Genomic DNA, 24,773 nt, shown 5'->3' with positions numbered 1-24,773 from the left:
CTGTTTCAATACATGCGTAATCTGTTGAATCGCTTAAGCCGCTGAAATCCGAGTCTGAATCCGAGCTAATGTCGCTATATCTTGCTGTGGTAACCGCCATGTTGTTTGTATTGGCAGCCCTGTATGACGTCACCGGGAAATGGACAGTGGTTTCGAAGATAGCGAAAATAAGGCACTTTAAAGCTTTATTTAGGGATATTCCAGGAAGTGTAAAATTTTGAAAAAAACTTCAAAAAATACAACAAACCACAGGGAACTGATTTTTATTGCTTTTAACCCTTTTGAAATTGTGATAATGTTCCCCTTTAAGAATAGTTTCATGGTTAATGTTTATTAACCATCCTTATAATAAAGCTAATACTAACAGTCTTAATATGCTGTACAGCACATAGCATAGCTAAAATGGCATCCATCCACATTGACACTGAACACTTAAGCACATGGAAGAATAGGTCACTTAGGGCAGTGCTTTTCAACCACTGTGCCATGAGATACAGTCTAGTGTGCCGTGGGAGATTATATAATTTCACCTATTTGTGTTAAAAATATTTTTTGCAAAAGAGTACCGTATTTTTCGGAGTATAAGTCGCTCCGGAGTATACGTCGCACCGGCCGAAAATGCATAATAAAGAAGGAAAAAAACATACATACGTCGCACTGCAGTATAAGTCACATTTTTGGGGGAAATGTATTTGATAAAATCCAACAGCAAGAATAGATATTTGAAAGGCAATTTAAAGTAAATAAAGAATAGTGAAGAACAGGCTGAATAAGTGTAGGTTATATGAGGCATAAATAAGCAACTGCTATGTTAAGCTAACATATTATCACTGCTGTCTTGGAGCCACTATGGATTGAACTTTCACAGTATCATGTTAGACCCGCTCGACATCCATTGCTTTCGGTCCCCTAGAGGGGGGGGGTTGCCCACATCTGAGGTCCTCTCCAAGGTTTCTCATAGTCAGCATTGTCGCTGGCGTCCCACTGAATGTGAATTCTCCCTGCCCACTGGGTGTGAGTTTTCCTTGCCCTTTTGTGGGTTCTTCCGAGGATGTTGTAGTCGTAATGATTTGTGCAGTCCTTTGAGACATTTGTGATTTGGGGCTATATAAATAAACATTGATATTATGGTAAGAGTCATTCAAATAACTATAACATATAGAACATGCTATACCTTTACCAAACTATCTCTCACTCCTAATCCATAAATCCCATGAAATCTTCTTCCTGGATGTGGCTTCTAAACAACTCTGCCAACTCCAAAGGTATGCGCCGCTTCTTCTTGTCCTTTTCTGCTGCATATTTCACTACGTCCAGCTTGTAATCTGCACTACATGATCTCCTTTTCAACGCCATTTTTTGTTCAGCCCTTCTCACTTTTTATAAGTTACCGCCAACGATGAAATGATCCATTTTAATAACTACGACAGTAGCATATAGCAGTTAGCATTCCATGACCCACAATGCACTTCCGCCATGACCCTCCCCCGCCGAATTCTTATTGGTTGACGTGTGTGTGACGATTGCTGACATTTTCTTCGTCTCTTCCACGAATGAGATAAATAATATCATTTGATATTTTACGGTAATGTGTTAATCATTTCACACATAAGTCGCTCCGGAGTGTATGTCGCACCCCCGGCCAAACTATGAAAGAAACTGTGACTTAATAGTCCAAAAAATACGTAATTATAGTCTGCAAATGATATGTTGTTGTTGAGTGTCGGTGCTGTCTAGAGCGTGGAAGAGTAAACCTGTGATACTCTTCCATATCAGTAGGTGGCAGCAGGTAGCTAATTGCTTTGTAGATGTCGGAAACAGCGGGAGGCAGTGTGCAGGTAAAAAGGTATCTAACGCTTAAACCAAAAATGAACAAAAGGTGAGTGCTCCTAAGAAAAAGGCATCAAAGCTTAAGGAAGGCTATGCAGAACGAAACTAAAACTGAACTGGCTACTAGGTAAACAAAAACAGAATGCTGGAGGACAGCAAAGACTTACTGCGGAGCAAAGGCGGGGTCCACAGTATACGTCCGAACGTGACATGACAATCAACAATGTCTCCACAAAGAAAGATAAAAATAACTGAAATATTCTTGATTGCTAAAACAAAGTAGATGCGGGGAATATCGGTCAAAGGAAAACATGAAACTGCTACAGGAAAATACAAAAAAAAAGAAGAAAAAAGCCACCGAAATAGGAGCGCAAGACAACAACTAAAACACTACACACAGGAAAACAGCAAAAAACTCAAATTAAGTCCTGGCGTGATGTGACAGTTGGTGACAGGACACCTACTTTGAGAAAAGAGCTACAGTGATGCATGCTTGGTTATGATTTAAAGTCGTATCCAACGACTTTTTACTGTCAACTGAATTTCCTTTTTTAATGATTTCTGCTGGCTGTGTGCCTCCACATTTTTTCAAGGCAAAAAATGTGTCTTGGCTCACAAAAGGTTGAAAAACACTGGTTTGGGGCGTCTGACCTGGCTTTGCGTTTGCGGATCCTCCGGTCCATTTCAGCCTCCTCGTAATAAAACTCGTTGTGGGAGTTGTCTCGCCTCCTGGCAGCGGCGGCGATCATAGCCCGTGATTGGCCCGTGGAGTTATTGGTGGGGTTTTCTTCACACAGAAAAGCATAAGCATGAGCATGTCTACCTTTTTAGGAGTTAAGCTGAAGATATGTTTACCATCCAGAGAATAAACTTTGAAGCCAGTCATCTTCTTGGACAGAATGGACTTGGGCAGGTTGACGAGGGCTGGGTTGTAGACAGGAAAATCGTTGTAGTAATGGTCCAAGACCCAGACGGCCGCCCGCTGAATACTGGAGGACACCAAGTTATTTGTGGTTGCTGCAAAAGAATGTTCCACACTGGGACGGCTGCACTGACCTGAGGTGACCCACGTTGTAGAAGCGGCTGGCTCCATCAGTGCTGCGCACCACCTTCAGGCAAAAAGCGGGCTGCAGGTGTCGGACCTCCAGCAGCACCAGCGCCAAGTACTGGATGAAGAGCAGGGCGTCCACCAGCGAGGCTGCATATTCCACGATGCCCCTGTAGTCACGCTCGCGGGGCTCCAGCACACGCACGCCGTAGAAGAGCCAGTAGGACGCCACGAAGAGAAATACCAGCACCATCAACAGGCAGCGGAAGACAAAAAAACGTGGCAGGGTGGCACGAGGCGGCCGCAGGAAAAGGGCCCAGGAGGAGATGAGCAGGACAAGGAGTTTGAAAGCCAGAGACACGTAAAGGCCCTCACAAGGCGTGCCGCACGGCTCCAAAGCGTCACGCCACAGCACCTGTGGCAGAATGAGGAAGGCCAACGGCGTGACGAGGGCGAAGAAGCTCAAGAGGCCGCCTAGCGCCGGACCCACGAAGCGCTTGCATTCCAGAGGGGTCGACTCCTCTAAGTCTTTGGTGACGCGGGTTAGGTCTTCATTGGAAATGCTGTGCTCTGACGTCCCCGTGACCACCGTGGTGGTCTCACCCCAGTTGTCATCCTGCCAGACAAGGAAAAGGAACAATTTACAATCAAAATACCTTTTCCAAAGTCAAATTCCAACACTTATTTGTGCTATTAGTTTCACTTTTACTGTACTTTTAGTCCATTACAACAGATGCTATTAACAGACAACTTTATTTTGTAAAAGCGATACATCCACACATCCATTCATTTTCTACCGCTTGTCCCTCTCAGCTGCATTCGGGCGGAATAGCGAAACAGTACAATAAAAATAAATACAAGATACACTTATATATAAATCAAATATAATTATGTTAAAATACCGTATTTCCTTGAATTGCCGCAGGGCATAAAGTATGTGCCTGCCTTGAATTACTGCCGGGTCAAACTCGTTTCGCAAAATAATTAGCGCATGCTTAGTATTACCGCCTGCTCAAACTGGTGACATCACGAGTGACACTTCCCCTCTCATCATTTTCAAAATGGAGGAGGCTGATTTCAATACCGGTAATTTGAAATTACATAAAGGGAAGAAGATTAAGAGCTATTCAGTAGGATTTAAAGTGCAAGCTTACATCACACATATTTTTACGGCATGCCTTTGGTAAGTGCCAGAGTAAGAAGAGGTTTTAAAATAATTAGCGCAATCTTACTTTTACCGCATGCCTTTGGTAAGTGCAGGAGTGAGAAGAGGTTTTAAATTAATTAGCGCCCCGGCGGCAATTCAAGAAAATACGGTAATCAATTATTTAACAATTTTTTGCAATAAAAAAACCTAATAAAAATAACTTGAATATATTTATTTGTAAAAATTATAAAGACTAATATGTATTATTCAAACACATTATACAACCTTTAAACACAAAATTACCGCAACCAACTATTGAATTTGACCTGTGTTTTATTTGTTTTTGGCTCGACTCTTAATTCTTTCTTACTCAGTCGTGAAAATGGCCACTAAAACAATGAAGGTTCATAAAGAGCAAGGGTGCCCGAAGTGCAGCCAGCATTTATTGTTTCAATGGCTCGCGTCACAGTATGGAGATTTGTTTTAATTTAACTAAAAATTTAAAGGGAAACTGCACTTTTTTGGAATTTTGCCTATCGTTCACAATAATTATAAGAGACAAGAACACATTTTTTTTATAGAATTATAAAGATTATTAAAAAAACAACATCTGCAATATGCAGCTAATCATTGCATCATTTGAGCAGTTACAGCACTTTAAAACAACTTCAAAACACTCCATCAGTGTTTTATATACACGCTGCAAGTATAATGTAGTAACAGACACGTTCATAATAATATGTAATATGTACAATATTTACCATATTTTGGTTATTTTAAGCTATGCCGGAAATTCTTTCCTCATTTATTTCCGCTTCCAGAGCGTACTTCCGACTTCCGGCAACAAATTTGCGTTCTTACTTCCGGCAACAAATTTGCGTTCCTACTTCTGGAAACAAATGCGAGTGTCTTCTAACCCTGGCAGACTTAGTAACAGACAATGAAGACAACGTTCCTGTCTTTCGATGGTAGATTGTTTACCATGCTTCTTTGAGGTTCATCACAAACATGACACATCACTGTGACTTGTACTCTCGGGTGGGATGGCCTTCCCTGTCCACTAAGAGACAGTGTCATTGGTACACTTTTATTTACAAGGCTCTTCTGCGACTATTGCCCGATTACATTTGTACATTAATTACACAGAAGTACGGACTCTCATGCACTGAGATCCAATGATCAGTGTTTGCTCCCTGTCCCTTTTGTTCGCACTGAGCTGGGGAAAAAAGCTTTTGCCTTTGCAGCTCCTTGTGTGTGGAACATGCTACAAAGAGACTGGAAGCTGACGGAATGTGTATCCTTGAATGCTTTTAAATCCAAACTGAGAGCATTTGAAGGATTATCTGTAACTGTTTTACTTGTTGTCCATCTTGTCAATTGTATTGTGAAATGTAAATATAATTTTATAGACTCCCTGGAAAAATAGGTTTTTAATCTCAATGGGATCTTATCTGGTTAAATAAAAAAAACTTAAAAAACCTTGTCTTTTTTAACCTGAATATCTGAAGGATTCACCACTGCTTATAGAAGCGAGCACGTTGGAGCAGACGAGTGAGGTTGGTGTGACTTGTTGAACTTGGAGCCAAGCTATGCTATGCCGACATAAACGGCATGCTTATCGAAAAATAAGAAGGAAAAAACTTCCTCGGCATTATTAATGACATTATATTTCTACTATATTTTCTGGTACTTGGAGAGCTAAGTGTTTTCTGAGGTGGTACTTGGTGAAAAGAGTTTGAGAACCACTGGCTAGTGTGTGAATGTGAGTGTGAATGTTGTCTGTCTATCTGTGTTGGCCCTGCGATGAGGTGGCGACTTGTCCAGGGTGTACCCTGCCTTCCGCCCGATTGTAGCTGAGATAGGCGCCAGCGCCCCCCGCCACCCCGAAAGGGAATAAGCGGTAGAAAATGGATGGATGGATGGATGGCTTAGTGTATCTTGACTAGGGCTGGGCGATATGGCCTTTTATTAATATCTCGATATTTTTATGCCATGGCACCATACACCATATATATTTCGATATTTTGCCTTGAATGAACACTTGATGCATATAATGACAGCAGTATGATGATTCTATGTGTCTATAATAAAACATTCTTCTTCATACTTCATTAATATATGCTTATTTTAAACTTTCATGCAGACAGGGAAATCACAACTAAGTCAATTTACCAAAACTTTTTTTTAAAACTGCTATTAAGCAGTGGCACAAACGTTCATGTCATTTCAAAACAGAAAGTGAAAGATTGTCAGAGACATTTTAAAACCAGCTATTAGTGCACTTTTGTGCATGATGTCACTAAGATGACATCTCAAAACAACACTAAATTAAAGTGCACCTTTTGTACAGAACGCCACTACAATAGTTTAAAACAAGTAAAGTGCACTTTTGTGCATGATGTCACACAAGCTATTTCAATAAGTGTCAAATAAAAATGAGCTGCATAATAGGAAATCAAATAGCATATGTCCTCCGCTATGTGGTAGGTTCCTGCAGATGTTGTCTTCTTCTGTTGTTGATTATTTGTTTCATAAGGTGTTGATGTGGAAATAGTTGATTCGACATTTTGTTGGTGTGGCACCGAACGGAGATGTTGACATGCAGAGTTTCAAGCACTCTTCACTCCCTAGCGGGTGACTTTTCAAATGATGCTACATTAGCAGTGGTGCTACTTTTTGTAGCAACGCTTTTGTCGCATAATTGTTCAACATATTTCCGCTTGAAGCCAAACCACCGCCAGAGATGATGGACCCCGTGCTATTTTTCTTGGGAATTAATTGTTCCTTCATTTGTTACCAGATTCGCACCTTCTCTCTCGTATTACCACCTGCAGCGCACCTTTAGCATCACAGCTAACATTACCATGTCTACCTGTATGCTCCATGGGAGTGTGTGACGTTGCACACGTGACAGTATGTGACGTATATAAGAAGGTGTGCTCGTTTTAAGTCTCTGTGAGAAGGAGAGACACTAAAGAGTGGGAAGAGCCTGTAGTGTAATGCCTGCAGCTAAAACAACTACGTGAGAACGTATACTCCAATATCACGATATAGTCATTTTCTATATCGCAGAGACAAACTTGCGATACATCGAGTATATTGATATCGATATACTCGATGTATCTCCAAGCCCTAATCTTGACCTACATTGGAATAGTTTGATCATGTTTAATAATATGGATTAAAAGTTAAAAAAAAGCTGAAAGGGAGTACTGACCCTGTCTTCTCCGCGGGTCGACTCTGCATCGAGTAGCGGCTCTCCAGGCGTCTGGATGGTCACTGATTTGTCTCCGCGGCTGCTCCCGTCTCTGCTTTTGGAACGATGGCGGTCTCTCCGTTCCCTGCGAGACATGGCGGGTTACTTGATGACATCCCTCCTCACATGAGAGGCCATTTTTCTTCTCAAGAAGTAGCAATGCAAACCCACCTGTGTTTGCGAGAGCTGCGCGAGTGCGACGACTTGTACGAGTATCCCGAGTACTGCGACTCGTTATCCATGTCGCGGGTTGGCGCTGAGCGGGCTTTGTGGGCCCCGCCTCCTCCTCCTCCCCCCGTACCGCACTGCTTGCCGACGCCTCGCAGCTGGCTCTTGTGCTCGGAGATGGACTTGGTGGAGAGGGCCAAGGGCAGCTTGAGCAGGTCAACCTTGCTCCTGAGGGAATCTATCTTGGAGGCTGGAAAGGGGGGCAAAGGAGAAGGAGGTAGAGGGTGGGTCTGGGGGGCGGGGGGCCGGGTATAGGCTACAGCGATGAGGAGGAGGAGGAGGGGCGGGAGAGGAGGACGGGTAGGAGAGTCAAGGCAGGGAGAGATGAGGTGGCCGCAACCTGAAAGGAAAACGTAGAAAAGGCCATGAACACTATTTTCATCTTTGAATTCTGTTACTGTCCATCATTACTGAAAATCAACAGAAAACCGACCACGTTTTGGCAAGGATCTGGATAAGGGTGCATTCTTTGTGAAGCAGGAAGTAGCCTGAGAATTATCTCGCATGCAAGTACTAAGTTTCACACTTTTACCCCAAAATGGGACCGTTTTAAGTTTGATCTGCATTGGGTGTTTATTTTTCACAGGTGTTGAGGTGTTTGAGTAAAGAATAGAGATCTGCGATAATATCGGCCGAATAATGCTTTAAAATGTAACATCCGAAATTATCTGTATCTGTTTAAAAAAGTAAAATGTATGGCTTTTTAAAACGCCGCTGTACGGATTGGTACGCGGACGTAGGGAGAAGTAGAGAACAGTTGCGTCTCCCAGTCATACTTACCAACACTCTCAATTTTACGGGAGACTCCTGGATTTCAGTGCCCCTCCCGAAAATCTACCGGGGAAACCATTTGCGCGAATTTCTCCCGATTTCCACCCACACAACAATTTTGGAGGCGTGCCTTAAAGGACTGCATTTGTATGCCGGCCCAATTAAATCAAATAAAATCAAATCAACTTTATTTATAAAGCACATTTAAAATTTATAACATGCGTAGCCAAAGTGCTGTACAATAGGCAGGTTAAAAGATAACACAAGAAGAACAAGCAAACACAACACAACGCAGCACGATAAAAATATAAATAAATAAATAGTCACATAATATCTACGGCTTTCCACACACACAAGTGAATGCAAGGCATACTTGGTCAACAGCCATACAGGTCACACTGAGGGTGGCCGTATAAACCACTTTAACAAACTGTTACAAATGTGCACCACACTGTGAACCCACATCAAAAAAGAATGACAAACACATTTCAGGAGAACATCCGCACCGTAACACTACATAAACACAACAGAAAAAATACCTGGAAGCCCTTGCAGCACTAACTACAATGTACACTCCCCGCTAACCCCCACCCCACCTCAACCTCCTCATGCTCTCTCAGGGAGAGCATGTCCCAAATTCCAAGCGGCGGTTTTGAGGCATGTTAAAAAAAATTATGCACTTTGTGACTTGAGTAATAAATATGGCAGTGCCATGTTGGCATTCTTTTCCATAACTTGAGCTGGTTTATTTTGGAAAACCTTGTTACATTGTTTAATGCAACCTTTTTTTCAGTGATGTACCCCCTGTCAACATGTTTTTAATTCAAGTACCCCCTAATCACAGCAAAGTATTTTTGGTTGCAAAAAAGAGATAAAGAAGTAAAATACAGCACTATGTCATCAGTTTCTGATTTATTAAATTGTATAACAGTGCAAAATATTGCTCATTTGTAGTGGTCTTTCTTCAACTATTTGGAAAAAAAGTTTTAAAACAACTAGAAACGTGTTGAAAAATAAACAAGTGATTGAATGATAAATGCAGATTTCTCCACATAGAAGTAATCATCAACTTAAAGTGCCCTCTTTGGGGATTGTAATAGAGATCCATCTGGATTCATCAACTTACTTCTAAACATTTCTTCACAGACAAAGAAATCTTTAACATCAATATTTATGGAACATGTCCACAAAAAATCTAGCTGTCAACACTGAATATTGCATTGTTGTATTTCTTTTCACACTTTATCAACTTACATTTATATTTTGTTGAAGTATTATTCAATAAATATATTTATAAAGGATTTTTGAATTGTTGCTATTTTAAAAAAATCTCCCGTCCCCCTTGGCATACCTTCAAGTACCCCATTTGAGAACCACTGGTTTAATGCATCCAGCGGAGCATCACAACAAAATTAGGCATAATAATGTGTTAATTCCACGACTGTATATATCGGTGTCGGTGGATATCAGAATCGGTAATTAAGAGTTGGACAATATCGGAAAATCATATATCGGTAAAAAAGCCATTTTTGGACATCTCTGGTAATGAGTTAGCAAATTTTTATGACATCAGGCCAGCACTGACAGATGTCATTTGAAATATGCGTCCCATCACCCCCCAGCGTGGGAATCAAACCCCCGCACCCTCCCCAACCTTGCCAGCCAGTGTGCGACCCTATGGCACAATGACCCACTAAAACCGAAGACGTACGATGTTGGCTACGTGTGCTGGTGCAGCGCTCTGCCAGGTCTTGGTGGCGGTTAGTCATCACGCGACCGCTTCGCCGACACGCCATAACAATGGTGTCCATATTGGATTACCGCGTCTTCACAAAAACTAGTTTGGCCTCTCCTGGTCTTACATTCCCTCCCGCGCTGCCCGAATCTCCCCTGGTAACCAGGCCCTTCCGCTGCTATGGTGATGAAAGAGGGCGTTCGCTTTTGAGGGACGAGGGAGGGGTGTTGGGGGGGGGGGGGGGGGGGGGGTGACAGTTGCCATGGAAACATGACCTCACGCCGCCCTCTGCTCCTACCCAACACGCTGCTGCAAAAACAGCAAAAATAGAAGACCAGCCATCATGAGGAATGCCAGGCTGTCATACGCTGGTTAGTTGGTAAAAAGGTAGGCGTGGCTTAAAGGGGATGGTCTTGATTGGGCTTGTGGGAGTTTAGAGGGGCTGCCTTTACACTCTAATGTGGTCCTGATCTTTTTTTTTTATCTCCCATTAGCGGCAACTTCTTAAAATCCACTTCCCGTGCACACAAATATGGAAACATTATCATCCACAAGTGGACAAAATCTCTCCTTCAACAGACTTTTTTTCTGATGCAACAACAGGAACAAGCATGTTATGTTGTACTATTCTCAAAATAAAGCAACAAATACGCTACAAAATACACCAACTGCAATGTGGCAAAACTTTTTTTTGTCATTCTTAGAATTCTGTTTAAAAGCAATGCGAAGGAAAAACAAATTAGATTTATGCCACGTCAGGTGATGTTTGTGAGTGAGGACAATGGACCAGGGGACACGGGAAGGTCACTCAGTTGTCCGCATGACCGCCATAATGGCGTTTCCTGCAGAAGGAGTGACACGTTTGAGTTTGGTCTTATAGAACTAGTCACATAATATCAATTCAATTTCAATCTATCTAAAATAGGGACAGTACATATTAACGAACATATATGTAAATATGTCAGGTTTTAGCCAGGTTGGCGTATAAATACAATGAAACGACAATAACGTGCACACAATACAGAGAAAAGCCAGGATCATACCCACAGTAATAAAAAAAAAAACTAATAAAAAGGAAGAATGTTTATGTTAGAGCTGGGCGATATGGCCTTTTTTTAATATCTCGATATTTTTAGGCCATGTCACAATACACCATATATATCTCCATATTTTGCCTTAGCCTTGAATGAACACTTGATACATATAATCACAGCAGTATGATGATTCTATGTGTCTACATTCAAACATTCTTCTTCATACTGCATTAACATATGCTACTTTTAAACTTTCATGCAGAGAGGGAAATCACAACTAAAAGTGTATTTATTAAACAGTTATTAATCAGTGGCAAAAACATTCATGTCATTTCCAAACAAAAAGTGCAAGATTGTCAGAGACATTTTAAAACAAGCTTTGAGTGCACTTTTGTGCATGATGTCACTAAGATGACATATCAAAACAACACTAAATTAAAGTGCACTTTTTGTACAGAATGCCACTACAATAGTTTAAAACAAATAAAGTGCACTTTTCTGCATAATGCCACACAAGATATTCCAATAAGTGTCAAATAAAAATGAGCTGCATAATAGGAAATCAAATCCTTCGCTATGTGGTAGGTTATCTCCTTCTGTTGTTGATTATTTTTTTCATACGGTGTTGATGTGGAAATGGTTGTCTCAGCATTTTGTTGGTGTGGCACCGAACGGAGATGTTGACATGCGGAGTAAGCACTCTTCATTCTCTAGCAGGTGACTTTTCAAATTATGCTACAAATTAGCAGTAATGCTACTTTTTATAGCAACGCTTTTGCCCCACACTTGACAAATTACGCTCTGTCTGTTCGACATATTCCCGCTTGAGGCCATACCACCGCCAGATGATGGACGCCCTGCTGATTTTCTTGGGAGTTAATTCTTCTTCCATCATTTGTTACCAGATTCGCACCTTCTTTCTCTCGTATGACCGCCCGCATCACACCGCGAGCACCACTGCTAACTTTACCCATGTCGCTACCTCTCTGCTCCGCGAGGGTGTATACGTATGTGACGTATGTAAGAAGGTGCGCTTGTTTAAGTCTCTGTGAGAAGGAGAGGCGTTAAAGAGTGAGAAGAGCCTGTAGTGTAATGCCTGCAGCTAAAAGCAACTGCGTGAGAACGTATACTCGAATATCACAATATAGTCATTTTCTATATCGCACAGAGACAAACCCGCGATATATTGAATATATCGATATATCGCCCAGCCCTAGTTTATGTCTTTCATCACACATAGTCCAAATAAAGTGTCAGGTTGTACTGTGTTGCATATACAGCCTGAATAAAGTGCATGATATATTGCACAAGGCCCGAATAAAATGTCAGATGTAAAAGTATGGATGTGTAAATTAAATTTAAGTACTCATATCATGACAGCGATTAAATGACCGTTTATCATTGTGTTTATTTGTGCGATCACAAATCTGTTTACTTTTAAACCAGGCCTTTAACTGACTTTTAAATGTAGCAAAACTCGGCGCATTCCCTTACTGTGGTAGGTAAACTGTTGGAAAATGTTGACTTCAAGAGGTTTTTCTCACTGGCACCTCACAGTCCCCCCTAGTTGTGGTCCTTGTGTTACAAGATGTAGATGTTCCACTTATTCTGTATTTAATGGAATCATTTAGTGGGGGCGGAGCTAATCCATGTAGGTGTTTATATATCAGACAGGCATATTTAAATGTTATCAAATGCATATGGTTGCATTGGTGGTTGAAAGACCACCCCCTTCAGACTAGAGCTGTCCTATCTAGTCTTTGTGCATGAAGTCTGCTCGAAAGAGAAGGAAAACATCTTCTAATCTAAGACAACCTGAACAGTCCAGTTGTGATCAATTCAATGTCCTGCGACTACGAGGATGATTGAGAATATTCACATGTGTATATATATATATATATATATATATATATATATATATATATATATATATACACACATATATGGGAGACAATTCTTACTATGAGTACTATGAGGTATTGATTGCAAGTAGTGACATTATGACTACATTTAAATTATTTTTCTGCACATTTTGGAGTAGCAGCAATCCCAAAAAATAGGTGTGACAAAGCACAATTGTGATGAGAATGTGGCAGAACATTTGATCCAAACAGGTGCGGTCCAGTGGTGTATGGATGAGGTTTCCTATTCATCAATGGGTGTTGTACTTCATCCCCACTCCTCTTCTCCTATTCGAACGCTGCATTCAAACCCCAAGTTTGGATTTGTTCTTGTTTTGTTTTTATGGAGTTTTATTGAAGACATACATTCGTTTTTTTGCATGCAAGGTTACTGTTTTAAGAAAAACTAAAAGTTCAAGTGCACTCAAGGGCAGCAAAACAACTAAAAGCAGGCAATTAAATGTTATCATGGTCAGAGCGACTGTCAACCACCGACAGGCCGCTAATGTATGAAATACTACAAAGGACGGGACAGTGAGGCCCATAAAAGTGCTTTCAGTAAACATCACTTTGAAAAAGCTCTTAAAGGTGATTTACTAGCACGACCACAACTACACCGTTTACGGTAAAAATACCAACCACAATGACAAACCTGGTATCGTATGTACTTTGGCTTTCCAAGTAGGCCTGGACTAATAACATGTTTTACTGGATGACCTGCAAATAAATGGCCATAAACAATAGAATGCCATTATTTTTTTAAGCTAAATAACCATTGATGAAATAATATATAAAAATAATGCAAGTATACCCTTTTAAATGCAATAAACCTGTATTTCTCGTATACTCTGACTTTGTAATTTGAATGTAAACTTTTAAATATACAAGTTTAATTAAAACAAATAATAAAAAAGAAATACTGTGTGAGCAAAATGTTGCACTTTAATAAAAATCACAACCGAAAGCAACAAAAGAGGTTCTGTCTTTGTTTAAGAAGGGTTTAAGTGACCCTATATATACGGAGCCCCTAAAAGGGACATGGATGTTATGCGAGATCTCGCAAAAGTTTTTTTTCCTGTGTCAGTGAACCGGAAGTAAAACAGACACAGCGATGGTGGACCGGAAGTGAAACAGACACAGCGATGGTTAACCGGAAGTAAAACAGACACAGCGATGGTGGACCGGAAGTGAAACAGACACAGCGATGGTGAACCGGAAGTAAAGCGGACACCGCGATGGTGAACCGGAAGTAAAACAGACACAGCGGTGGTGAACCGGAAGTAAAAACAGACACAGCGATGGTGAACCGGAAGTAAAACAGACGCAGCGATGGTGAACCGGAAGTAAAACAGACACAGCGATGGTGGACCGGAAGTGAAACAGGCACAGCGATGTGAACCGGAAGTAAAACAGACACAGCGATGGTGAACCGGAAGTAAAACAGACACAGCGATGGTGAACCGGAAGTAAAACAGACGCCGCGATGGTGGACCGGAAGTGAAACAGACACGGCGATGGTGAACCGGAAGTGAAACAGACACAGCGATGGTGAACCGGAAGTGGAACAGACACAGCGATGGTGAACCGGAAGTAAAACAGACGCAGCGATGGTGGACGGGAAGTGAAACAGACACAGCGATGGTGAACCGGAAGTAAAGCAGACACCGCGATGGTGAACCGGAAGTAAAACAGACGCCGTGATGGTGAACCGGAAGTAAAACAGACACCGCGATTGTGGACCGGAAGTGAAACAGGAACAGCGATGGTGAACCGGAAGTAAAGCAGACACCGCGATGGTGAACCGGAAGTAAAACAGACGCAGCGATGGTGAACGGGAAGTGAAACAGACACAGCGATGGTGAACCGGAAGTGAAACAGACACAGCAACGGAGGAGCGGCAGCCTACTCATCTGTTGTGGGACCATAATACAATTTGATGTCTTTATATGTTAGGCCAATACTAAAATCCATCCATCCATTATTCTACTGCTTGTCCCGTTTGGAGTCGCGGGGGTTGCTGGAGCTTATCTAAGCTGCACATGGGCGGAAGGCGGGGTACACCCTGGACAAGTCGCCACCTCATTGTAGGGCTAACACAGATAGACAGACAATATTCACACTCTAGGGCCAATTTAGTGTTGCCAATCAACCTATCCCCAGGTGCATGTCTTTGGAGGTGGGAGGGGCCTATCCCCAGGTGCATGTCTTTGGAGGTGGGAGGGGCCTATCCCCAGGTGCATGTCTTTGGAGGTGGGAGGGGCGTATCCCCAGGTGCAGGTCTTTGGAGGTGGGAGGGGCCTATCCCCAGGTGCACATCTTTGGAGGTGGGAGGAAGCCGGAGTACCCGGAGGGAACCCACGCAGTCACGGGGAGAACATGCAAACTCCACACAGAAAGATCCCGAGCCCGGGATTAAACTCAGGCACATGAGGCACATGCACTAACCCTTGCTCCACCGTGCTGCCCCAGTGCTAAAATATAAATCAATAAACTTCTCCCACGGATGATGGGTATGCTCCTCAATCACTTTGTCTGTTTCATTTCCGGCTGACCATCGCTGTGTCTGTTTTACTTCCGGTTCACCATCGCGGTGTCTGCTTTACTTCCGGTTCACTGACATTGGAAAAAAACCTTTTGCGAGTACTCGCAAAAAGTATTGTGAGATCTCGCAAAACATTTTTTTCCCTCCATGTTCCTTTAGGGGCTCCGTATAGATATATATGCACAACTGAAACCATAAATAAAAGGACTAAATAAAGTTATCGCGTCCAAAATGATCACGGTTACCAATTTTATTGCGGTATTGTCGAATGTGCTTAAAAAATACATATACACACTTTCACTTCCTTAAATTGGGGTTTTTGTTCAGTAATAATTTTGGTTGTTTTTTAAGTAAAAAAGTGCCTTGTATCTGCAACATTTTTACATGAGTGCCCTGTCTTCATGTCTTAAAATGTGGGGCATAAATTCTTATGCTTCTCTCAGGTTCATTCCACGTCGTAGGATTACGATACATTACTGTGACTTGTATTTACTTGTGCTGTGCTCCAGCACATCTTCAACATGAGCCTTAGACTGCAGAAAGTCCCCACACAGTGGAAAACCTCATGCGTGGTCCCCATCCCCAAGTGCACGCGACCCAGCACGTCAAAGGACTACAGGCCGGTGGCACTAACCTCCAATATCACGAAGACCATGGAGAGGTTGGTCCTGGAACAACTCCGCCCTACAGTCAAGCCCCACCTTGACCCACTCCAATTCGCCTACCAGCCACGACTGGGAGTTGAGGACACAGTTATCTACCTGCTGAACCCAGCCCACATCCACCTGGACAAGCCTGCAAGCAGTGTGAGGGTCATGTTTTTTGACTTCTCCAGGGCTTTCAATACTATACGGCCTGGGCTACTGGGTGTGAAGTTGGAGAAGATGCAGGTGGAGGCCCCCTTGGTGTCCTGGGTTGTAGATGACCTGACTGACAGACCACAGTACGTGCGACTACAGGACTGTGTGTCTGACAGCCTGGTCAGCAACACCGGGGCCCCGCAGGGTACAGTCCTCTCCCCCTTCCTCTTCACCATTTACACCACCCATTTCCACCATCAGTCAGAGTACTGCCACCTTCAGAAGTTTTCTGATGACTCTGCGATAGTGGGGTGTATTGAGGATGGTGATGATGAGGAATACAGGGCACTGGTGGAGGACTTTGTCACATGGTGTGGAAAGAACCACCTCCAGCTCAATGTGACGAAGACCAAAGAGCTGGTTGTGGACCTGGGAAGGAGGAGGAGTACTCCGGCGACCCCTGTTTCCATCAGGGGGGTGGATGTGGACATGGTTGAGGATTATAAACACCAGGGAGTACACCTGGACAACAAGCTGAATGGGTCAAAACACGCTGAGGTCTTCTACAAGAAGGGACAGAGCCGCCTCTACTTCCTCAGGAGGCTAGGATCCTTCAACGTCTGTACAAAGATGTTGAAGATGTTCTACGAGTCGGTGGTGGCGAGTATTCTTGTATGCTGTGGCAGCGGGCTGAGAGTGAGGGACGCAAACAGACTGGACAAGTCGGTAGAGAAGGCCAGTAACGTGGTGGGAGTGGAGCTGGACTCTCTGGCGGTGGTGTCAGAGAGGAGAAGTCTAGCAAAACTCCTAGCCATTATGGACAACACCTCCCACTCACTACACTCGGACCTTGCGGAGAGAATGAGCATTTTCAGTGGAAGGCTCAGACTCCCAAAATGTAACACGGAACCACACAGGAGGTCCGTCATACCGACAGCATCAGAATGTATAATGCATATGTTCCTTGACTGCACTTAAATGTAGAATATATGAGAATATATTTATATTATTCATATATTATATATATATATAATACATGTCATATATTGTTTATTATTATTATTGTTTATTGTGAGCGAACTGTGGTGCTGAATTTCCCCCCGGGATCAATAAAGTACTTTCTATTCTGTTCTATTCTCTATTCTACTTACAAGTGGGATGGCCATCTCTGTCTACTAGGACGCAGGTACATTAGTACACAAGGCTCTGCTTGAATACTGCCTCACTGCATTAATATTTTAAACACAGAGAGAACTGTTGACTCGTATTCCACACGATTAAACAATCAGCTGTGGCTCTCTGTGCCTTTCAATCAGACAGAGCTGGGTAAAAAAAAAAACCGTTGCCTACTTAGCTCCTTTTGCTTTTCACATGAGGCAAAAAGATTCGTAAGTGACCGAGTTTTTAAATAAGTATCCGACGATTTTTGTGAAAAAGTAGGCGATCTGTAATTGTAGATGAATAATTCCTAATGCAGATCCTCCCTGGCTGAGTGTAGAGCCACTCCCTATACCTGAGGTTGTGAACCTTTTTCACCTCGGGGGTCGGCGTCCATTGTAATATTAACACTGAATAACTAATTGAATACTTGTTTTAAATTATTTTGCATCATTGTACCTAACTCTAACCTACGTACAGTTTAACAGGATAAACACGGACAAATAATATGAAACCATGTGTTAATCACAAAGATTATTTTCAATGTTTAGGTCAAGCTGATTACAAAAACAAATACTAATCAAATATACCGCCAAAGATGGGACTCATAAAAACTGATGAAAAATGTATTTACATACAATTACAAGGTGTCTAACTCAATAATATATATTTCTGAAATAAACTGTCAATGAAATTTAAGTGCAGCTTCAGCACTTTGGTTATAAATACTGTTTTGCAAAAAATATTTTTAACCCAAATAGGTTAAATTAAATAATCTCCCACGGCACATCAGACTGTAGCACAGTGGTTGAAAAACACTAGCATGACTCGCCGGCCTATCGAGACCTTTGTGATGTGGCGGTGGATACCTTCTGTAAGATCTTGAACACATGATGCTGTTCAAGTACACTGGTGAGTAAATGAGTTTGAAAAGTAGTTATTGTAATGTTCAAATGCACAGCTGTAACACGATGTGAGTTATCTGTGATATCTATATGCGGTACACACGCTGGTTCATTTTGCTACTACGCTGTTCCTTGTTTATCATTTTATTAGAGTATGTTTTTCTTCTAATGACAAAAGGACATACTTCCACAGTGCAACAGTTCAACAAGCTGTGCACACATATTGTGTTCATTGTGTTTCTAACTCGGACAACTTAAGATCATTACTCCACACTTCTGGAGTACTGTCCAAAAAGACTACATTTCCACTATGTTCCGCTGCAGGAACGGACCTTGATGGACGTCATGGATCATAATGAAAACTACGAGAGAAGGCGTGAACTGTCTACGAGTTAGAGCTGGGCGATATGGCCTTTTTTTAATATCTCGATATTTTTAGGCCATGTCACAATACACAATATATATCTCGAAATGTTGTCTTAGCCTTGAATAAATTCTTGATACATATAATGACAGCAGTATGATGATTCTATGTGTCTACATTCAAACTTTCTTCTTCATACTGCATTCATATATGCTACTTTTAAACTTTCATGCAGAGAGGGAAATCACAACTAAGTCAATTGACCAAAAGTGTATTTACTAAACAGTTATTAAGGAGTGGCACAAACATTCATGTCATTTCAAAACAGAAAGTGCAAGATTGTCAGAGACATTTTAAAACAAGCTTTGAGTGCACTTTTGTGCATGATGTCACTAAGGTGACATATCAAAACAACACTAAATTAAAGTGCACTTTTTGTACAAAACGCCACTACAAAAGTTTAAAACGAATAAATTGCACTTTTGTGCATGATGTCACTAGGGTTGGGTATCGTTTGAATTCGAACGATTCCGATTCTTTGTTTCGATTCAGATTCTTTCTTTAAAAAAAAAAAAAAAAAAAGGCAGGGTCAAAAAAAAGTTGTGGATATTTTAAATGAGCTAGCTAACCTACAGTCTTTCTGAATGAAATAGTATGACATTCTACATCAATTTTAATTCTAAGAGTTTAAGAGTTGGACAATATCGGGATATCGGTAAAAAAGCTATTAATCGGACATCTCTAAAAATAATCACTACCCTACTTAGTAGGGCTGTGAAGCTTTGGGTGTCCCACGATTCGATTCAATATCGATTATTGGGTTCACGATTCGATAATATATCGATTTTTCCGATTCGATTCAATTCTCGATTCAAAAACGATATTTTTCTGATTGAAAAGGATTGTGTATTCATTCAATACATAGATGTCAGCAGGATCTACCCCAGTCTGCTGACATGCAAGCAGAGTAGTAGATTTTTTTTTAAAAGCTTTTATAATTGTAAAGGACAACGTTTTATCAACTGATTGCAATAATGTAAATTTGTTTTAACTATTAAAGGAAGCAAAAATATGACTTATTTGATCTTTGTGAAAACATTGGACACAGTGTGTTGTCCAGCTTATGAGATGCCATGCAAGTGTAAGCCACTGTGACACTATTGTTCTTTTTGATTATTTTTATAAATGTCTAATGATAATGTCAATGAGGGATTTTTAATCACTGCTATGCTGAAATGATAACTAATATTGATACTGTTGTTGATAATATTCACTACTTTTGGTTTGTTCTGTGTGGTGTTTGTGTCTCCTCTCAATTGCTCTGTTTATTGCAGTTCTGAGTGTTGCTGGCTCAGCTTTGCTTTTGGAATTGGATTGCATTGTTATGGTATTGTTGTGTATTGTTATGTTGGATTGATTAAAAAAATAAATAAATAAATAAATTTTTTCATTATCCATAGCGCTATTTCTATTGGTATTTGGAATGCTCCATTTGTAGTGTAATAATGCACATTGTCATTTCTGTATTATTTATTTCACTAACTGCTTCTTTGCTATCACTTTTACTATCTTATTTGTACATATCGTATTTGCTGATGTTGCTCAATTATTGTTGTTATTGTAATGTTTGCTGTTGTTTTTGTCTTTCTGTGTAATCCCCCTTTTGCCCCCACAATTTCCCCCTCTGTCTTCCTTTTTTCTCTTTCTATCCCCTCTGGCACCAAATAATAACATAAATTAATTTAGGCAACAAGAGAAGTATCCTACACTTCTCTTTTGTAAAGTAAATCTTAACAGCCGATATGGGCATCTACATCAAATATATGATTTGCCTGAGAAACTGGACAGGACAAATATATATATATATATAAATAAATTAATAAAATAAAATAAAGTCAGTACATTTTCCAGCCTTGATAGTTGACATACGTATGCATTGTTACAGATTACAAAAGCGGTCACTCTTTAGCATCGATGGGTTTTAGCAGTTGCAGGCCTTTGTACTACAAATAAACGGTAGTAATGGTAACCGCTTTAAAACTCCCGACGGTTAGTGATATCGAAGCTTTCAGCACATACACAATGTTGACATCTATAGCTACATTTTGATAAAAGATAGGGAAAACACGCTACTTGTGAACGGGGCGTGCAACAAAAACAAACATGGCGGTTGATGCCAAGTTACATCCTGAAATGCAACCTTACCTGAGAAAATACGATGCATATTTATCTGGGAGAGTCTTGGTACCCATTTCCTTGACCCAGCCACACCCAAATTAGTTGTAGACTTCCATGCTTTTCCAACTTTTAATCTGTTTTGTCGTGTAGAATGGCCTCTGGGGCACAATTGTTTGCTATGTCTGGGAACCCGATCAACGTATAATCCTTGATATTACTCAACACATCTTTTTTCAATAAAGTATAGGGATCTATTCCATTGAATAGTTTGATTTTTTTGCTCGTATCGGCTTTTTGCAAAGAGATTTAAGCCTCTTTTGTACTCAGATAGTATGCACATTGTTTGCTGTACAACAGCAGTCCTGGCAACGTTAACCACCAGTGGCTTTCACTTTTGGGAAAAGGTATGGGACGGAATACAAGCAACTAGGCACCTACTCAGTGGCCTAGTGCACCTACTCAGTTCCCTAGTGGTTAGAGTGTACGCCCTGAGATCGGTAGGTTGTGAGTTCAAATCCAGGCCGAGTCATACCCAAGACTATAAAAATGTGAGCCATTACCTCCCTGCTTGGCACTCAGCATCAAGGCTTGGAATTGGGGGTTAAATCACCAAAAATGATTCCCGGGCGCGGCCACTGCTGCTGCCCACTGCTGCTGCCCACTGCTCCCCTCATCTCCCAGAACAAGGGGATGGGTCAAATGCAGAGGAAAAATTTCACCTGACCTAGTGTGTGTTTGACAATCATTGGTACTTTAACTTTACTTTATATGTGAGGGTCCCCAACCCTCCTTAACAGAGACAGAACGTATTTTATTGCTTTTATTTGTGACTTTTATTTAAAGTAAGTGCAACATTTTGCTTACAGACAAAGTATATATTATTTGTTTTAATTGTTTGATTGAACTTGGATATATAAAAGCTTGCGTTCCAATTACATTGTCAAAATATACGAGAAATACAAGTTTATTACATTTGAAAGAGTATGCTTGCATTATTATTATGTAGTATTTCATCCGTAGTTAATTTGGTCTCCAAAAAATTAAGGCAATAATATCGTTTATCGACAATAATTTATAAGTCAATATATCATCAAGCTAAATTTGTTATTGGCCGAGGCCTAAGAATACAAATCAATTAATGAATGAGCCTCTACATTCCTGATACTGAGGCAGCATAACGCAAACACTTTAAAACAGCTGACTTGTAGAAGCTCTCAGTAAAAGGCAGAGATGAAATCTTAATGGTCGCCATTAAGTCACATGACATAGCAGCAGATGGCCATCAAGTTCTTGTCCAACATTTCAAAGCTGATTCCAGGGCGGACGTGCCAGCTGCTTTTGCAAAGTAATGCATTCTGGGCGGCAGCCTCCACCACAGCATTGCCTGCATGACTGGCTTCATGCCATGGCCACGTAAAGCCCAGACTTACCAACTGTGTAAACACATGCAGGCAAAGGACCACACAACACACATAGAAGACCACCACCCACTGCTTCCTGAGACAACATCCATCCAAAAAAAGGCACCTGCTATTATCAACCCCTGTGCACAGTGCACACATCGTCTCGCTAATTAGAACGAGTGCATAATGAAGAGGACACCTTTTTCTGCTGTGATTATATGCATCAAGTGTTAATTGAAAAGGGAAAGGGAAAAACTTTTCAAGAGGATTGAGTTACTCTCTGTCTTGAAGGCATCACAGTGTATTGATAAAAAAATAAAAACTCTGCACTGTGTGAACATTTTCAACAAACCAAAAAAAAAAAACTTAAGACTGCCAGTATTGGGCCCTGCGATGAGGTGGCGAATTGTCCAGGGTGTAACCCGCCTTCCGCCCGATTGTAGCTGAGATAGGCACCAGCGCCGCCCGCAACCGCAAAGGGAATAAGCGGTGCGGTAGGAAATGGATGGATGGATGGATGGACTGCCAGTATTGTAGTAAATCAAACACTGTTACCTTTCTTTAAACTTGCACAGAATACATTCATTTTCACAGAAGCGTAGCAATGTGCTGTAGGGGTGCAATGGATCAAAAAACTCACGATTCGGATCGTTTCTCGGATCAGCAAAAAAAAAAAAGACTAGACAAATTAACAGTAGTTTTGTCTTTTTGTTTAGTAACACTTTTAAATTATTAAATTAAAGTATATAAAATCAACTTAAAATGCACAAGACATAATATCTTCTTTTTAACATAATTAATGAAAAACAGTGCAACATAAAAAGGCATTTCTCCGTTCTTTAAACTTGGACCAATGACCTTTAATTAAAAAAAACAACTTAAAGTGCAACATCTTCCTTGAAACACAGTTAGTGAAATAAAGCCGGACATCTGGAGTTATGCTGCTGGCTTCCACACTTGGAAACAAGGATTGTAGAATCCTTGTTTCCGGAGGCAGGATCATTGACAGAGACGGTGAAGTTTCAGTGCTCAGTAGAGATGTAACAGTTTTGAGGGGTTTAAGCACCTGGAGGACCTGCTCAGCCACTCTCACATCGTCATCAGAGCTTGTGAGTAGGCAGCTTTAAAATTTCTAGCTTTGTCTCAAGCGCACGAGCAGCTGTTGTGCTTGTGTGGAAGTAGGATACCACCTTCCTGATCCTCCCAAGGAGGCGCTCCATCCTATTGACTGAGATGTGATGCCAAATTCCCTCCATGTGCAAAGCACCTATCTGTGGTCACAGTCCTGCCTCATTCACTGTAATTATTTCATTTTTGGCAGTATCAGTTGCGACTGGGATATTAGTACTGGGCCTCTTTAACTTCCATTCCTCCACTCAGTTGCAGTGCAAGATGACTGGTAGAGGGGGCGTGTCTTCTCATCTCCTAGTCTGCTGTGATGAAGTGAGAGCTTATGGTCACATAGTCACATAGTTCCCCCTGGACGTCCACCCGTCTGTCGTGAGCGCAACAGGTGATGCCCAGGAGAGTTCATCCACAGCATTTTTCTTCTCCTGCTCATAAAGATCTGGCACAATCACATCGTTGAAGTGGGTGCGCGACGGGATGTCGTAACAAGGCTCAAGCACTTTTAGCATGTGTTTAAAACCCTTGTTTTGCACCTATAAACACACCGATTTAATGGTGCAGGGCGTTCAAGCTTCTCCGTTACTTCGCTCGCCATGACCACGCTGTGTGTGGACTGAACGTGCAAACAACTTTTTTTTTTCATAAATCAAACCGCGGAAGATGTGTGTGCTGAACCGAAGATATTGATGCGAACGGATCCCGGCTCAACATTGATCCGTTGCACCACCATAGTGCAATGTATCATGCAACATTTTAAGTGCAGTTCCCAATTGTTGTATTTTACTCCTGTTTGTTTTACGTTAGGTTAGGCGATATATCGAATATACTCGATATTGCAGGTTTGTCTCTGTGCGATATAGAAAATGACTATATCGTGACATTCGAGTATACGTTCTCACGCAGTTGTTTTTAGCTGCGGTCATTACACTACAGGCGTTTCACACGTTCTTGTCTCCTTCTTACAGAGACGTCAAACAAGCGCACCTTTTTACATACGTCACATATTGTGTAACGTCGTACCCCCTCGGAGCAGAGAGGTAGCAGCATGGGTAACGTTAGCTGTGATGCTAGCGGAGCGGTGCTAGTGGTAATACGAGCGAGAGAGAAAGATGCGACTCTGGTAACAAATGGAGGAAGAAGAATTAATTCCCAAGAAAAACAGCACAGGGTCCATCGTTTGGCGGTGGTTTGGCTTCAAGCGGGAATATGTTGAACAGACAACCGTAATATGTCAAGTATGCGGCAAAAGCGTTGCTACAAAAAGTAGCATTACTGCTAATTTGTAGCATCATTTGAAAAGTCACTCGCTAGAGAATAAGGAGTGCTTGAAATTCTGCATGTCAAC

At 41.5% G+C, this 24,773-nt stretch overlaps 1 protein-coding gene across 1 annotated transcript in view; it reads right to left on the bottom strand.

Moving 5' to 3' along the window:
* Window positions 1–24,773, bottom strand: part of vangl2 (VANGL planar cell polarity protein 2) — a 50,522-nt gene that overhangs the window by 9,532 nt on the left and 16,217 nt on the right. Inside the window, exons 2-6 of the mRNA XM_061919582.1 lie at window positions 7,453–7,849; window positions 7,243–7,366; window positions 2,887–3,494; window positions 2,686–2,819; window positions 2,482–2,617 (exon numbers count right to left, since the gene is read on the bottom strand). Of these exons, the coding sequence (XP_061775566.1) occupies window positions 2,482–2,617; window positions 2,686–2,819; window positions 2,887–3,494; window positions 7,243–7,366; window positions 7,453–7,523 (1,073 nt within the window). The 5' untranslated portion in view covers window positions 7,524–7,849. The remainder of the gene's footprint in view (window positions 1–2,481; window positions 2,618–2,685; window positions 2,820–2,886; window positions 3,495–7,242; window positions 7,367–7,452; window positions 7,850–24,773) is intronic.

Source organism: Nerophis ophidion, linkage group LG14, assembly GCF_033978795.1.
Source record: "Nerophis ophidion isolate RoL-2023_Sa linkage group LG14, RoL_Noph_v1.0, whole genome shotgun sequence".
Classification (NCBI taxonomy): Eukaryota; Metazoa; Chordata; class Actinopteri; order Syngnathiformes; family Syngnathidae; genus Nerophis; species Nerophis ophidion.
This window is presented reverse-complemented; position numbering and strand designations above follow the sequence as displayed.